The 18,557-nt window shown below is 40.0% G+C and overlaps 1 protein-coding gene across 2 annotated transcripts in view; it reads right to left on the bottom strand.

Annotated features, from left to right (window-relative positions):
• galns (galactosamine (N-acetyl)-6-sulfatase) overlaps positions 1 to 18,557 on the bottom strand; it is a 75,135-nt gene that overhangs the window by 35,656 nt on the left and 20,922 nt on the right. For both annotated transcript variants that reach the window (XM_062033687.1, XM_062033686.1), the window contains exons 7-9: positions 15,651 to 15,778; positions 15,430 to 15,569; positions 15,258 to 15,361 (exon numbers count right to left, since the gene is read on the bottom strand). In XM_062033687.1, coding sequence (XP_061889671.1) covers positions 15,258 to 15,361; positions 15,430 to 15,569; positions 15,651 to 15,778 — 372 coding nt within the window. The remainder of the gene's footprint in view (positions 1 to 15,257; positions 15,362 to 15,429; positions 15,570 to 15,650; positions 15,779 to 18,557) is intronic.

The following is an 18,557-nucleotide window of genomic DNA, read 5'->3' on the forward strand; positions in this document are numbered from 1 at the left end:
AGCGGAGGGTGGCGGTGGAGAGAGATGGCTAAAAGAAAAACAACGGCGAGGGAGAAAGAGAGCAAAAGACATTTAAGACGATTTATATCCACACACGAAAGAGGTCTGGGACGGACCGTATACATGTGGAATTGCACCGTTCACATCGACGTAAACAAATCTGATACAGGTCATATATGGGCAAAAAAATGTCAGAATCGACCTGCAGTGTGAACAAAGCCAAAACGGTCCATTGTCAACTTGAAAATTATCTGTCTAAGGCAAACTGTGGTACGCAGGCTCCACCTGGCGGTACGCCAAAGATTCACTTAATTAAATTTTGAAATGACGTATCCAAATTTTTTAGGTCGTATTCGACACCAAAACAAACAAGTACGTACATTTTAATATACGTTTTATAAACTACATTTTGATATTTATTTTACAACACTGTTGTTACGCACGGGGGGGGTCGCAGCTTGCTGCGAGGTTCGTTCCCCCGGGATGCAAACGGACCACTCCGGACAGGACGTGCGGGTAGGAACATGATTTATTTGTAGAACTCAAACAAGTACCAAAAAAATGTGCCGATCGCACTCGAAGCAAACGCTAACACTTAGCGTAGGCAAAAAGACAAGGAATACTCACGTAACTGTAGCATAAGCAAACAAAGAAGCCAGGCCGACTGACCGGCAAAGGCAGGCTTAAATAATGCCTCTGATTAATGCTCGGGGAACAGGTGAGCGTCCCGAACACATACGTATTAGTGCCCAAGGCATGGGTAACTTACACATCTGTGAAGGCACCATTATTGCTGAAAGGTACATACAGGTTTTGGAGCAACACATGTTGCCATCCAAGCAACGTTATCATGGACGCCCCTGCTTATTTCAGCAAGATAACGCCAAGTCACATTCTGCACGTGTTACAACAGCGTGGCTTCATAGTAAAAGAGTGCGGGTACTAGACTGGCCTGCCTGTAGTCCAGACCGGTCTCCCATTGAAAATGTGGAACACATTATGAAGCCTAAAATACCACAACGGAGATAGTTGAACAACTTAAAGGCCTACTGAAACCCACTACTACCGACCACGCAGTCTGATAGTTTATATATCAATGATGAAATCTTAACATTGCAACACATGCCAATACGGCCGGGTTAACTTATAAAGTGCAATTTTAAATTTCCCGCGAAACTTTCGGTTGAAAACGTCTATGTATGATGACGTATGCGCGTGACGTCAATGGTTGAAGCGGAAGTATTCGGACACCATTGTATCCCAATACAAACAGCTCTGTTTTCATCGCAAAATTCCACAGTATTCTGGACATCTGTGTTGGTGAATCTTTTGCAATTTGTTTAATGAACAATGGAGACTGCAAAGAAGAAAGCTGTAGGTGGGATCGGTGTATTAGCGGCTGGCTGCAGCAACACAACCAGGAGGACTTTGACTTGGCAGACTCGCTATCCGACGCTAGCCGCCAACCGCATCGATGATCGGGTGAAGTCCTTCGTCGCTCCGTCGATTGCTGGAACGCAGGTGAGCACGGGTGGTGATGAGCAGATGAGAGCTGGCGTAGGTGGAGAGCTAATGTTTTTAGCATAGCTCTGTCGAGGTCCCGTAGCTAAGTTAGCTTCAATGGCGTCGTTAGCAACAGCATTGCTAGGCTTCGTCAGGCGGTACAGCATTAACCGTGTGGTTACAGGTCCAGAGTTTGGTAGTATTGTTGATCTTCTGTCTATCCTTCCAGTCAGGGGCATATTTCTTTTGTTTCTATCTGCATTTAAGCACGATGCTATCACGTTAGCTCCGTAGCTAAAGTGCTTTGCCGATGTATTGTCGTGGAGATAAAAGTCACTGTGAATGTCCATTTCGCGTTCTCGACTCTCATTTTCAAGAGGATATAGTATCCGAGGTGGTTTAAAATACAAATCCGTGATCCACAATAGAAAAAGGAGAAAGTGTGGAATCCAATGAGCCAGCTTGTACCTAAGTTACGGTCAGAGCGAAAAAAGATACGTCCTGCACTGCACTGTAGTCCTTCACTCTCACGTTCCTCATCCACGAATCTTTCATCCTGGCTCAAATTAAAGGGGTAATCGTCGCTTTCTCGGTCCGAATCGCTCTCGCTGCTGGTGTAAACAATGGGGAAATGTGAGGAACCTTTCAACCTGCGACGTCACGCTACTTCCGGTACAGGCAAGGCTTTTTTTTATCAGCGAGCAAAAGTTGCGAACTTTATCGTCGATGTTCTCTACTAAATCCTTTCAGCAAAAATATGGCAATATCGTGAAATGATCAAGTATGACACATAGAATGGATCTGCTATCCCCGTTTAAATAAGAAACATTTTTTCAGTAGGCCTTTAAGCTGTACATCAAGCAAGAATGGGAAATAATTCCACCTGAGAAGCTTCAAAAATTGGGTTTCCTCAGTTCCCAAACATTCACTGAGTGTTGTTAAAAGGAAAGGCCATGTAACACAGTGGTAAAAATGCCCCTGTGCCAACTTGTTTGCAATGTGTTACTGCCATTAAACTCCAAGTTAATGATTATTTGCCAAACAAATATATGTTTTTCAGTTTGAACATTCAACATATCTTGTCTTTGAATTGTATTCCAATTGAAAAAAAGTTAAAAAGGATTTGCAAATCATTGTATTCTGTTTTTATTTACACAACGTGCCAACTTCACAGGTTTTGTAAATATAAATTATGATGGTTTTATTTCTAACGTTGCCTTCTCGTAATTTTCTGTGGAGCACTTGCCGTCCCTTGACTTGCCTCAGGTATACTTATTAAAGATTGAAAAAAAAACTTCTATATGTGATTAATCATGAATAATTACAAGTTAACTAGGGACTAAGTGTGATTAATCACTATTAAATATTTTTGATAGTTTGACAGTCTTTATTTGTGTCTACTTGTATAACAGGTTAAGTTAAAGTACCAATGATTGTCACACACACACTAGGTGTGGCGAAATTATTCTCTGCATTTGACCCATCACCCTTGACCACCCCCTGGGAGGTGAGGGGAGCAGTGAGCAGCAGCGGTGGCCGCGCCCAGGAATAATTTTTGGTGATTCAACCCCCAATTCCAACCCTTGATGCTGAGTGCCAAGCAGGGAGGTAATGGGTCCCATTCTTATAGTCATTGGTATGACTCGGCCGGGGGTTTGAACTCACGATGTGAAGAGTCACTTACGGTCAATAGTGTCCATTTAAATGTGATGTACTTCACTATCATTTCTTATTATTGTTATTTGCTATGGGAAACATGGGTACCTTCTGCGTTCCGCATTAGAGGTTCCACTGTGGTATGAAATGGTGATGTCACGCTACAATCCAATTTATAAAACAAACGCTGCTATTAATAGAAACACAATTACAGGAGAGCACATACACTCACTAACTATAATGTCACTGCGGCGCCACAATTCACCGCCTCAGAGCCAGCGGTGGAAAAACAAATGGAGAACGGGCCATCCTGCACTCGAGAATGACCAAAACTGTCCTCTTTTATGCTGGATTTTATCATGAAAGTGAACACGTATAGTGCTGATAGTGTCCATGTGCGTACACGAGGAGAAGAGGTGCATTTCTTCACTGCACCTAATCTCTGCTTGCAGCTTTTGTGTATAAAACGCATCTCTTTTTAAATGAGTTTTTTTTTTTTCTCTCTTGGAGGGGAGGAAGGGAACGGATCGAGCGAAGAAAAGGGAAGAGGAAGTAGGCAGAGGACACGGCCCGGGCGAGCAAGCGTCTGCAGCCGGAGCGAGCTGCGGTTTTATCTCCCTCGCCCAGTCTCGGAGAGAAAGCTTTATTTTATTTATAAACTTTGAACTATTTTCAGATAGAATGCCATTTTTCCGCTGTCATCCTTGATCTTCCGTTCCATTCTCTCCTGAGCGAGCCTTGGAGGGAGACGGCACGCTCACAATCAGATAGTGCTATCAGGCCTCTGCAGCTGCGCGGTCATGTGCTGCTGTGCTCCTATCCACACACACACACTGACACACACACACACACACACACACGCACACACTCTAAAATTAATTCACTTTTTTTTCCACAGCCACAACTAGTGGGTGCAATGCATTCCATGATCCACGTCCCGACACTCTCACACACAGATTTAGTCCTTAACTTGCCTTTTAATTTGTGTGTTTTTACACAAACACACCCACACACACTCACACTCGTATTTGTTACCTTCTTGAGACCGCCGAAAAAATGCCTACCTCTAGTATTATAATAAAAGTCGTAATTTTACTCAACGCAAGTCAAAAGTTTACAAGAAAAACTGAACATTTGTGCAATACTATGATAAAAGTTGGAATTTTACTCAATACCAGTTGCAATTTTACAAGAAACTCTTACATTGGGACGGTATAGCTTGGTTGGTAGAGCGGCCGTAACAGCAACTTGAGGGTTGCAGGTTCGATCCCCGCTTCCGCCATCCTAGTCACTGCCGTTGTGTCCTTGGGCAAGACACTTTACCCACCTGCTCCCAGTGCCACCCACACTGGTTTAAATGTAACTTAGATATTGGGTTTCACAATGTAAACCGCTTTGAGTCACTTGAGAAAAAGCGCTATATAAATGTAATTCACTTCACTTCACATTTTGGGCAATTTTATGAAAAGAGTCGTAATTTTACTCGACAAAAGTCACAATTTTATAAGAAAACCTAAAAATGTTGCCAATATTATTATAATAATCCAAATTTTTACTTGGCAAAATTATGACCACAGTCATAATTTTACTCAGAAAATGTCACTATTTTACGAGAACAACAAAATTGGCAAAATTGTGATAAAAGTCAGAATTTTATATGACAAATGTCACCGTTTTGCAATAAAAAGTAATGATTGTACATAAAAAAGTAATAATTTTACGAGAAAATATTGCAATATTACAGAAACAATATGAGAAATTGTTCCCAATTTTATAAGAAAGAAGTCGACACATTGTGAGAAAAATACTTTTATTTTTTGTTTATAATTGTTTTTTAATCTTATATTAACTTCACGTTATTACAGTATATCTCTATATACTTTAAAAAAAATATATATATTTTTAATTTTGGCCAAAGGGGGCGCATTTCAAATTTTTACACACACTTGTTATTTCACATGTTGACCAGAGGGGAGCACTTTTAAAACCGACACACGGTCAATTTGAAAAATTCCTCCTTTTTGGGACCACCCTCATTTTGATAGATTTCACCACCAGGGGTGCAAATGAGACATTCTCTATTAGATGCAATGGTTTTCCGTATTGGGACCATGATTTATGTCCTAACTTGTTCACACCTCCTCATATGGAAGGCACTTTTCCTTATTGATGTCTCAAGAAGGGTAGAAATACCAGAACACACACACACACACACACACACACACACACACACACACACACACACACACACACACACACACACACACACACACACACACACACACACACACACACACACACACACACTCTTGTACTTGTTACCCCCTTGAGACCTCTGAAAAATGCCTACCTCTTTAGGACCACCCTTTCTAGATATATAAAGATTTGTATTTACAACATTAATAATATATGCATACTATGCAAATATAAAAAAGCTTGTTCTGAAAAATTAGTTGGAATTCCACAAGAAAAAGGTCACAATTTCACAAGAAAAACTTGGAATTTTGGCAGTGTTATAATACAAGTCGTAATTTTATTTGACGCAAGTCAAAATTTTACATGAAAAACTGAACATTTGTGCAATAAAAGTTGGATTTTTACTCAATAACAGTCGCAATTTTACAAGAAACTCTTAAAATGTTGGCAATTTTATGAAAAGAGTCGTAATTTTACTCGCTAAAAGTCACAATTTCATAAGAAAACTTAAAAATGTTGCCGATATTATAATAATAATCGGAACTTTTCTTGGCAAAATTATGACCAAAGTCATAATTTTATTCAGAAAATGTCATTATTTTACGAGAACAACAAAATTGGCAACCTTGTGATATAAGTCAGAATTGTATATGACAAATGTCACCGTTTTGCATTAAAAAGTAATGATTGTACATAAAAAAGTAATAATTTCACGAGAAAATAATGCAATATTACAGAAACAGAAAGAATATGAGAAATTGTTCCCAATCATATAAGAAAGAAGTCGACACATTGTGAGAAAAAGACTGCTTTTAGTTAATTTTATATTTTTGTTTGTAATTGGTTTTTAATCTTCATTATTTACTTCAAGTTATTACAGTATGTCTCTATATACATTTTTATTTGTATTTATTTTTTGGCCAAAGGGGGCGCATTTCAATTTCTTTTATCTGACATTGCTGCTTTTGCACCTGTCAATGTTTACTTTTGTACGCACATTAAATCAACAAAAAATCCTGACTTTGGAGCAATGTTCACGGACTCTAGTATTTGGCTCTTTATTAGATGCAATGGTTTTCCGTATTGGGACCATGATTTATGTCCTAACTTGTTCACCGGTCCTCATATGGAAGGTACTTTTCCTTATTGATGTCTCTCACACACACACACACACACACACACACACACACACACACACACACACACACACACACACACACACACACACACACACACACGCGCGCACACACGCGCGCACACACACACACACACATACATGTCTTGCCTACTTTGTGTGGACCTACGTTTGGTTAGTAGGTTGTGAGGGCCCCCCTTTCCACTATAGCTAGAATGATGAAAAAAAGATATCTAGCACTAGATGGGAGTAGAGAGTTGCAACCTCACTTCAGAATGCAAAACACACAAAGTAAAAAAAATATTTTACTTCTGTAGTTGTGAGGACCAGGCAAATGTCCTCACAAGTCAAAAGGTCCTCACAGAAAGGGTGGTTTGTCAAGTGTATGTCCACACAAGGATGGTGAGACAAGTGCACACACACACACACACACACACACACACACACACACACACACACACACACACACACACACACACACACACACACACACACACACACACACACACACACACACACACACACACACACACACACACACACACACACACACACACACAGTAAAAAGGGAAACAATAAGAAGCCAAACTGAGCTTGTAATTCCTTGCACGAGCAAACACTAAAAAGTTTATGACAGAGAATTTACCCCACAAGTCGCTCTTGTTACCTTTCTTTATTAGCTCGGACTCGTTTGCATTCTGCACTGAACTCCATCCTTTCTTCAAACCCTTTGTTCTCCTCTGACTCATCGTTCCATGTTAACGACGTGTTTCCTTTCGCTTTCTTTTCTCTGCGCGCCCCGTGCCGGTTATCGGAGGGCGCTCTCTGTCCGCGGTCTGATAAAGTGCCACAAAAAAAGGCATTGTGATGCTCCGCGACACGACGGGCCCGAGAACCCACCTGCCTCCCCATCTTTGTTCCCTCATCCCCCAGGCCCCTCGCGTCCCCCCCCCAGGAATTGAGAGGAATGTTCTCCGTGCACCTGCTTTGCAACACCCTTCATTCCACTAGACCTCCTAGAAAAAAACCTCACCGACCAATCAAGTAATAATGATACTGAATAACGGATTGGATTCATATACACCAGGCCTGGGCAATTATTTTGACTCGGGGGGCCACATTTTAGAGAAAAAAAATGTGTCTGGGGGCCGGTATATCTATTTTTAGGAACACTAATAAAAAACCTCACAATAAAGTCTGATTGAATGCTAAAAACGTTATGACAGACGGCCTTAAAAAACGGAATGAAATTTCACATTTTTCTATAAACGATAAAACACTGAATATTGACAAAATATGAACGTCACACTCCCTTTCGATCCACATATTTTACAATCAAGTGAAACGCAACAAAAATGCAACAGTGAAATATGAACGCGAAGGGTACAAAAAAACCCACCTACAATCTGATATTTGCTGAATTTCCCCCAGGGATCAATAAAGTACTTTCTATTCTATTCTATTCTATATATCACTAAGCTTTAGAACTTTGTTGTGAAAATCTTCTTCCGCGTCTGTGGAAACGCTTCCCGCCCACACTGCTTGGTGCCTCGTCTGAGATGCTGTGACTTAGATGACCATAGTAACTAATTAGATTACCATAGTAACTAATTAAATTACCATAGTAACTTGTATATCATCCATAAGCGCAGACTCCAAACATTGAAATACTTTGTATAGTTGAAGACTTACGGTCATTAGAAAGCATCACTGCACATCATAATGGCAGCTACAGTTTCCGTCTTAAAGATCTATAAAAACATTTTTGGGGAATGTCCGGCGGGCCTGATTGAAAAGCTCAACGGGCCGCATGTGGCCCACGGGCCTTAATTTGCCCAGGTCTGATATAGACTTTCTGGACACTTAAAGCGGTTTACAGTGAACTGAGAATTATGTTAATGTTTAGGGACTAGGGTTGTACGGTATACCGGTATTGGTATAGTACCGCGATACTAATGAATCATATTTGGTACTATACCGCCTCTAAAAAGTACCGGTCCCATACCTCCTCTCAGATCTGTGGTCTGGATCATGTTTTTTGTTATTTTCTGTTAGTTTAAGACTCCATAGTTCCTGTTTTTGTGCATCCTTGTTTGTTTTAGTTTCCATGGCGACTGATTAGTTTCACCTGCCTCATGTGTTCGGGACACGCACCTGCTCTAATCAGAGACTATTATTTAAGCCTGTCTTTGCCAGTTAGTCGGCCTGGCGTCATTGCTTGTGTCATGCGATTGTTTGCTTCATGCCTTGCCAAGTAAGTTGTGTTTGTTCATGCCACAGTTATTGAGTTTTTGCCCTGTACATAGTTTATGTTAAATGTTAGCTTTTGTTTCCTTAAGTTGTGCCTTCGCCTTGTGTGCCTTTTTGCTTGTACCTATTTGAGAGTCAAGATTAAATCATGTTCCTACCTTCACGCCTTGTCCGGAAAAGTCAGTTTGCATCCCGGGAGAACAAACTTCGCAGCAAGCTGCAATCCCCCCCCCCCCCCCTGCTATGACAGAATTTAATGTGCCTGTTCTATTTTTAAACAAAGAAAACTATCAGAAGTTGTCTTTATTTTTAGGTTATCATGCCATGGTTCTGTTTTTAAACAAAGAAAACAATCTGAAGTCGTCACACCGCGGGGAGGGAGTTCTTGCCTTTGGTTTTTGTCTTGTGAATTTCATGTTTTAGTTAGAAAAATAACTCTCCTCTCGTTTCAGGTCACCTGCCCTTCTTGTTGTCATCAGCCTGACGTCATCCCTGATCCCTGATTGTTTCCACCTGTTCCCCATTAACCCCGTGTGTCTTATAGTCCGCGTCTCCCTTTGTTCTGTCCCAGAATGTCTCGTTGTCTCGTTGCATCTCCAGCATCATGCCCAAGCCTTGTCTCGTCTTGCTTTGAGTGTCCTGATCCTGAATTTCCTCGTTGGTATTTTGAGTTTCCTTTTCTCCTCTTAAGCAGAGTGATTTCTGGTGTATTGAGTTTTCAAGTCGAAGTGGTGAGTTCAGTTTATTCTTACAGTTCCTTCCTTTCCTCTTTTTGAGTGAATTTTTGTTAATTATCTTTCTAGACCAGAAACCGTGTAGAAGTTCTATAGCCCATTGTTTCTCCCGCCTTTTGGAGCGTTTTATGTTGTTGTTAAACTCCATAATTATATTCCTGGCTAAGTAATGTAACAAACGCACCCAAGTTCTCCGGGTGTCGCTGCCACTACGCAAGTTAAGGAGTAACGGGTGGGACCTGATATTCAGCTGGGAACGACTACAACACTAAAAAAACACAATACATATATCTTAAAGTTAAGTTAAAGTAGCAATGGTTGTCACACACACACTAGGTGTGGCGAAATTATTCTCTGCATTTGACCCATCACCCTTGATCACCATCTGGGAGGTGAGGGGAGCAGTGAGCAGCAGCGGTCAAAAGTCATACATTTTACTTTTTGAAACAGATACCGATAATTTTGAAACCGATAACGATAATTTCCGATATTACATTTTAAAGCATTTATCGGCTGATAATATCGGCAGTCAGATATTATCGGACATCTCTAATATATATATATATATATATATATATATATATATATATATATATATATATATATATATATATATATATATATATATATATATATGGACCCCTGTGGCCATTACAGTATAGTTGGAGATTGATATTTTTTGTTTCGTCCTTTCGGAGTGATTTTCGGTTTGTTCACCTTTTGTTGATACCTTTTTGCCTAGTTGTCAGTTTATAGCCGTTGTTGTATCGCCCTGACTCAGGAGGTGAAAAGTAAACATTAAAAAATAAAAGCCTGCCGGATTGTTCTCCATTTTTGCATTTGAGTCCTATTTTTGACCCAGGCCTGACAGAAGTTGTCTTTATTTTTAGGTTATCATGCCGTGATTTTACCAGTCCGGCCCACTTGGGAATGTTTTTTTTTCAATTCAGCCCCTAAGGTAAAATTAGTTTTTATTTTATTATTATTATTATTATTATTATTATTATTTTTTATTCATTTTTTTGTGTGTCCTGTCCAGCTCCTCAGGCAAATGATATAGTTGATGTAGATGCCCTGTTCAGATTTACTTTACAAAAGAGAACCAACTCAGTGGCCTAGTGGTTAGAGTGTCCGCCCTGAGATCGAAGGTTGTGAGTTCAAACCCCGGCCGAGTCATACCAAAGACTATAAAAATGGGACCCGTTACCTCCTGCTTGGCACTCAGCATCAAGGGTTGGAATTGGGGGTTAAATCACCAAAAATGATTCCCGGGCGCGGCACCCCTGCTGCCCACTGCTCCCCTCACCTCCCAGGGGGTGAACAAGGGGATGGGTCAAATGCAGAGGACAAATTTGTTTGTGACAATCATTGGTACTTTAACTTAATACTTCTCTTGTTGCCTTATTTGTATTTGACTTTATTAAATGTATATATTATCATTTGATGCAGCCGGGCCGGAGCAGGAGGGGATAGAAAGAGAAAAAAAGGAAGACAGAGGGGGGAATTGTGGGGACAAGAGGGGGATTAGATAGAGAGACAAAAACAACAACAGCAAACACAACAATAACAACAACAATAGAACACCATCAGCACATACAATATGTACAAATATGATGGTAAAAGTGATAGCAAAGAAGCAGTTAGCGAAATAAATAATAATACAGAAATGACAATGAGCATTTTTACATTACAAATGGAACAATACAAATACCAATATAAATAGCGCTATTGATAATGAACAATGCCAATAATTTACCTCTATTATCAACAATACAATTGTTCAAATGCAACAATACATATACGTAATGATAACTAGAGATAAAAAAATAATACCGTAAAATGGAGGGGAAGAAAGAGAAGCAACTTATATTAACCTTGTAGATTGTTATAGTAACAATAGGTTAAGCTTTGTCAGTGTGCCATGTGTTACCCAGTTTCCCCTAGGGCAACAACGTTAATATATGTTTGATGAAACGTGATTATATGCATGAGTGTATGTATGTATATGTACTTGTATATGTACAGAATGTGTATATGTATGTTTGTACAGTGAATGTATATGTACATTGTGTGTATAAGTATGTTTGTACAGTATATGTATGTTTGTACAGTGAATGTATATGTACATGTATGTGTATATGTATGTTTGTACAGTGAATGTACATGTACATGTATGTGTATATGTATGTTTGTACAGTGAATGTATATGTACATTATGTGTATAAGTATGTTTGTACAGTATATGTATGTTTGTACAGTGAATGTATATGTACATGTATGTGTATATGTATGTTTGTACAGTGAATGTATATGTACATGTATATGTATGTTTGTACAGTGAATGTATATGTACATGTATGTGTATATGTATGTTTGTACAGTGAATGTATATGTACATGTATATGTATGTTTGTACAGTGAATGTATATGTACAGGATGTGTATATTAGTGAGTTAAAATGAGTTTGACACCGCTGCTCTAAATCCAGTGCAACAACAACCGTTTCTGCGGCTGCCGATCGTCTCTCCACCAGCGCTTTGCCCGAGAGAGACTTTCATCAAAGTGCAGATTGAAACAAGTGCACACAATAAAGATGGCGTCCGCTCTGGCCTTCCCGCCGAGCAACAAAGAGTGATAAATCCAGAGTACAATAGCGCCAACAATGCAGCTTAGTCACCGGAGCCCTCGAGAGCTTCAGGGAGGATCTATAGATCTTCATAGTGTGCACATGCTGGATGGGGAACGATATTTTGCATTGATATGCAAACCCACGGTTTGCGGTCATCACAGGCAGAATGAGTCTCCCATGCATATTCATTATTCCGTACACTCGCATGCAGAGACGAGTTAGACAATTACGAAGACAAGGCCGCTGCGAATGCAACACAGCTTCCTCAGCGCCCCAGCCACCTCTTTTACGTCTTCCTCGCAATCCCCCACCGCCGCCCTACCCCACCCACCTTCCCGCGCCTTTATCCCCGGCGCCTGGCATATTCAGATACTGAAGTCCTCATTACGGCTCAATCCAACCTCAGCAAACACACAAACAGATTAGCCAGTTTAAGACGCTCCCAATCCCCCCTCTCCCTCGCTACACCGCAGCGCTATCAGGGCCCAGCACAACCCTGTGAGATGAGCCAGGGGCAAGGCTTACCGCAGACTGCAGCCTCCGCTGGCTCCGCCACCAAAAATCCCGCCGCATCACAGCCCCATGTCACAGCTGCCCCTAATACAATTAAAAGTCATTTGCGGAGCGCCCGGGCTTAAAGGATCACGGTGTAGGTGGGGGGTTACATCGGGTAGTGGCACCCGGCAGGGGGAGAGAGTCAGAAATAGGAGGAAAAGTGCTTCCCAAAATTCCGCTTGCACTGATTCACATCTACCCCCACCCACACCCTCGACGGAAGTCGCAAATAATGTCGCGGGGTTCGAAACCGCTCGCAGCGGCGGCGGCGGCTGTGATAGCGAGTGGTAAACAAGACACAAAAGAAACAAAAGGAAACAAGCAACTCAATACAGAGGATTAGTAAATCAATTATTCCGTCACTCTCAAACTGATTTACAGGACCGCACGCCGCCTGCGGCTTTGTATTTGCATTGCTGGTACCTGTTGATAGGCGGAACATCGGGAAGCGACATAACTGAGAGGGCGCCCCGGCGACTTTTGACGGTAGATGTTTTGGGATAACGTTACAAAATGATAACAATTTTAACATTGATACAGTCACAGCCAAAAATATCGGAACCCCTGCATTTGAGTTTGAGTTTATTTGGAACATGCATGCATACAACATGATATGTCACAATTTCCAGTTTCTCTATTCAACATGTTCGAAAAGGAGTAGGAAGAAGCAGAGCTTCTATCTTACCCCTTTTCCTTTACATAGAAGTTGCTAAAACTTTTGTTCAATTCCTGTTCTCACTGTATTCACAATATACTCCATAAGTAATAACAATAAAAATAAATAAATAATAATCGGTGAAGTAAGTTATATTTAATATGGTGAGATGAGTAAGATTATTTTGAAAATGAATGGATGGATGAGATAAATTCAGAATGTTTATCGTGGTTCTTCTTCTTTGTACTTTGTAAACACTTTAAGTTTGAAGAGTTTCTTGAAGTGGATTATATTAGTAAATGTTTTGATTTCTTTGCTTAATCCATTTCATAATTTAATTCCACATACTGATATACTGAAGGTCTTAAGTGTTGTACGTGCATACAAATTATTTAAATACATTTTTTCTCTAAGATTATATGTCTCCTCTTTTGTTGAGAAGAATTGTTGTATATTCTTGGGTAGCGGATTATAGTTTGCTTTGTGCATAATTTTAGCTGTTTGCAAATTCACTATGTCGTGGAATTTCAGTATTTTCGATTCAATGAATAAAGGGATTGTATGTTCTCTATATCCGAAATTATGTATTATTCTAACTGATCTTTTTTGTAACACCGTTAATGAATGAAGTGTACTTTTGTAGTTATTTCCCCATATTTCTGCACAATAACCTCAGATATGGTGACACTAGCGAGCAGTAGAGAATATGGAGTGATTTTTGGTCTAGAACAGGGGTAGGGAACCTATGGCTCTAGAGCCAGATGTGGCTCTTTTGATGACTGCATCTGGCTCTCAGATAAATCTTAGCTGACATTGCTTAACATGATAAGTAATTAATAATTCCGCTGGTAATCACAGTGTTAAAAATAATGTTAAAACATAAACATAAAACATTCTCATGGATTTTAATCCATTCATCCATTTTCTACCGCACCTGTTCAAGAAGTCACATTATTGGTAAGAAGTATTTTATTTATTATTGGTTAGCTTCAGAATAACAATGTTATTAAAAAGAATAGGAGACTTATTGTACTCTAAAAATGTTGGTATTACTTAAAAATGCATGCATTTAGTTGTATTCAGTGTTAAAAAATATTATATGGCTCTCACGGAAATATATTTTAAAATATTTGGCTTTCATGGCTCTTTCAGCCAAAAAGGTTCCCGACCCCTGGTCTAGAACATGTTTTGCTTTATTCATTATTAATTGGGATAATGTTACAAAATGATAAGAATTTTAACATTAATGCAGTCATGGCCACAAATATTGGCACCCCTGCATTTCTGTCAGATAATTCACCACTTCTCCCAGAAAATTGGTGAAATTACAAATGCTTTGGAATTCACATGTTTATTTCTTTTCTTTGCATTGGAACAACACACACAAAAAAAAAAAAAAGCCAAAATGTGATATTATTTTACACAGAACTCCGAAAATGGACTGGACAAAATTATTGGCACCTTTGTTACCCATTGATTTCAGTTACCGGTATTTTTTCCAAAGGGTGTGCTACCAAATATTAAGTTGAGGGTGCCAATCATTGTTGTAGTTCTGTGTAAAATAATATCAGATTTGGCTTCTTTTTTTTTTCATTCTGTTTTGCACACTCTGGAGTCAACATGTGCATAGTCATGTACATAGTGTATATCCCCCCCCCCCCCCCCATTTTTGGTATATATTGTTTTTCAAATCACCTGACATGTATACTGTGTATATGTACATAATTTATCCATTTTTTAACATATTTTTTGATATACATGTTATATATTGTATTATTGAATATATCCAATGTGATGAATATTTATTGGACCACAATGGAAACAAGCCTTTTGGATTTTTGTACCATCCATTTACCTTTTTAAAGCATTACATGGATTCAATTCTTTAAGATGTCAATAAACTTCTCAATCAATCAATCAATCTGAGGCCAAAAAAGTCCTCACCGTGCCTGCTGCGATGTTTCCGGGCCACCAGGCGATGGCGGGCTCCCTCATGCCCCCTTCATAGGTGGTCTCCTTCCCACAGAGGAAGGGCCCGTTGCTGCCACCTAGGCACAAAAAGATCAGTGGCTGAGGGCGGGAAAATAAACACCCAATTTCTAACTGCAGTGCTTACTCTCGTTTGGGCCCGACGTGAGCGCGGCTCCATTGTCCGAGGTAAAGAAAACAAAGGTGTTATTTTCGATACCCAGAGTCCTCAGCCGTGACAGGATTTGACCGACGCTGTGGTCCAGCTCCATCACGGCATCGCCATAGCTGCACAACACAAACCGGCGGTCTCCCCTCAGCAAACAGGATCATCCGGTCGTATCGCTTGTGAACGATAGGGAAACGCACCGGCCTCGCTGGCTCTTCCCGAGGAAGCGTCTGGAAGCGTAGACTGGGGAATGAGTGGCGTCAGCCGCCCAGTACAGGAAAAAGGGCTGTTGGGCCACGGTCTGCCGGACGATGAAGTCAAGACCTTCCTGTTCAAGACGGAAATGTGAGAGGCAAAGACAAGATTGCCAGAGAACAAGTTTTCCTGTGGCTTATCTAAACACAAATGGGTGGGATTATTATGAGTGTGCTCATAGTTATTCTGGTTTCTGCCTTTAGGGGTCACCCCAGTGTCTAAGGCCCCGTTTACACTGCACACCAAATCCCATTATTTTGCCCTCAAGCGACAGTTTTGCCAGTCTGAACTTCAAATCGGATCTGTTCGCATCACATTCAGGTCACATCCTGAGGTAGTCCGAATCCGATTGGAATCAATGTGACTTCAGTCTACACCATTGGTGTCAAACTCATTTTAGCTAAGGGGCCGCATTGAAGAAACTCTATTCCCACACTGGTCAAATCATGGCATAATAACTTAAAAATAAAGACATATTCTGCAAAATGTAGCTAAGCTAAGCTACAGTAAAAGTTACCCATTAAAAAAGTAGCTAAGCTACCGCCAAGCTACTGTAAAATGTAGTTAAGCTACGTAGCTTGTTACTGCCTATCACTGTATACCTCACATCGAATATAAAGCATCAAATCTGTATTTTTTTCATACTTTTTGGGCCTGGATTCGCAGCCCATTTTCCCTCTTTGTAGCTTGTAGATTTGACGTAAGCTACCTCGCTACATGGGTCTAAAAGTATCTAAGCTACAGGAAAAGCTACTTGTTAAAAAAGTAGCTAAGCTACCGCCAAGCTACTGTAAAATGTAGCTAAACTATAGGAAAAGCTACTTGTTAAAAATGTAGCCAAGCGACTGTAAAATGTAGTTCAACTACGTAGCTTAGCTACATGTAGCTTGTTACTGCCTATCACTGGATATCTCACATCGAATATAAAGCATCAAATGTGTATTTTTTCCATATTTTTCGGGCCTGGATTCGCAGCCCATTTTCCCTCTTTGTAGCTTGTAGATTTGACGTAAGCTACCTCGCTACATGGGTCTTAAAGCAGCTAAGCTACAGGAAAAGCTACTTGTTAAAAAAGTAGCTAAGCTACCGCCAAGCTACTGTAAAATGTAGCTAAACTATAGGAAAAGATACTCCTTAAAAATGTAGCCAAGCGACTGTAAAATGTAGTTCAACTACGTAGCTTAGCTACATGTAGCTTGTTACTGCCTATCACTGGATATCTCACATTGAATATAAAGCATCAAATATGTATTTTTTCCATATTTTTTGGGCCTGAATTTGCAGCCTATTTTCTCTCTTTGTAGCTTTGATGTAAGCTGCCTCGCTACATGGGCCTAAAAGTACCTAAGCTACAGGAAAAGCTACTTGTTAAAAATTAGAAGCTAAGCTACCGCCAAGCTACTGCGAAATGTAGCTAAACTAAGCTACAGTAAAAGCTACTCATTAAAAAAGTAGCTAAGCTACAGCCAAGCTACTGTAAAATGTAGTTAAACTACGTAGCTTAGCTACATGTAGCTTGTTACTGACAATCACTGGATATCTCACATCAAATATAAAGCATCAAATATGTATTTTTTCCATATTTTTTGGGCCTGAATTCACAGTCCATTTTCTCTCTTTGTAGCTTGTAGATTTGACGTAAGCTACCTCGCTACATGGGCCTTAAAGTAGCTTAGCTACAGGAAAAGCTACTTGTTAAAAAAGTAGCGAAGCTACCGCCAAGCTACTGTAAAATGTAGTTAAACTACGTAGCTTAGCTACAAGTAGCTTATTACTGACAATCACTGGATAGCTCACATCGAATATAAAGCATCAAATATGTATTTTTTCCACATTTTTTTGGGCCTGGATTTGCAGCCCATTTTCTCTCTCTGTAGCTTGTAGCTTTGATGTAAGCTACCTCGCTACATGGCCCTAAAAGTAGCTAAGCTACAGGAAAAGCTACTTGTTAAAAAAGTAGCTAAGCTACCGCCAAGCTACTGTAAAATGTAGCTGAGCTACATAGCTTGGCTACAGGAAAAGCTACCGTATTTTCCGGACTATAAGGCGCACTTAAAATCTTTTTTGGTTTTGCTTACTGACCTCGAAGCTATTTTATTTGGTACATGGTGCAATGATAAGTGTGACCAGTAGATGGCAGTCAAACATAAGTGTAGACTGCACTATGATGGCAATATGACTCAAGTAAACAACACCAACATTTTATATGTTCCATTGAAAATATAGAACATTACACACGGCGCTCAAAAATCTATCAAAATGTTTTAGTACGACTTCGGTAAGCTATGAAGCCGAACCGCTTGATGGATTGTCGGCGCATTAAACATACGAGTATTATTATGGTGTGTGTATAAGGTAAGACATATTATCTGGCGTTTTGTTTTGCAATATTATGCAAAAGCAACTTTTCTTACCTTCTGGTACCTGCTGATCTGTATTTGGGATCTGCATAAATCCTGAAAATGTGCGCGTGTGCACCTTTGTAGTCCGTGCTGACCCCGTAATCAATAAGCTTCTTCTTTTTCTCTATCTTCTTGTTATGTGACATTCATCCTCCGCTGTTGCCATTTCTAATATAAAGTAGTGAAAAGTTATTACTTATATACGTCAGTAAACTTGCCTTGAAAGCACTAAAACATACCGGTATAGTGAGTTTACATTATTCAACCAAGGAAATGTAGTTATTAGAAAGTTCGGGTCGGATGGTTTTTCACAGGACACATTTCCGGTGTTGTTGTTTCCGGATGAGGAGATGCTGCTCCGTTATTGATTGAAGTAAAGTCTGAATGTCATTAAAACAGTTAGCTCCATCTTTTGATACTTATTCCACCCCCGTCCTTGCACGCTACACC

This window comes from Entelurus aequoreus, linkage group LG02 (assembly GCF_033978785.1).
Source record: "Entelurus aequoreus isolate RoL-2023_Sb linkage group LG02, RoL_Eaeq_v1.1, whole genome shotgun sequence".
Lineage (NCBI taxonomy): Eukaryota > Metazoa > Chordata > Actinopteri > Syngnathiformes > Syngnathidae > Entelurus > Entelurus aequoreus.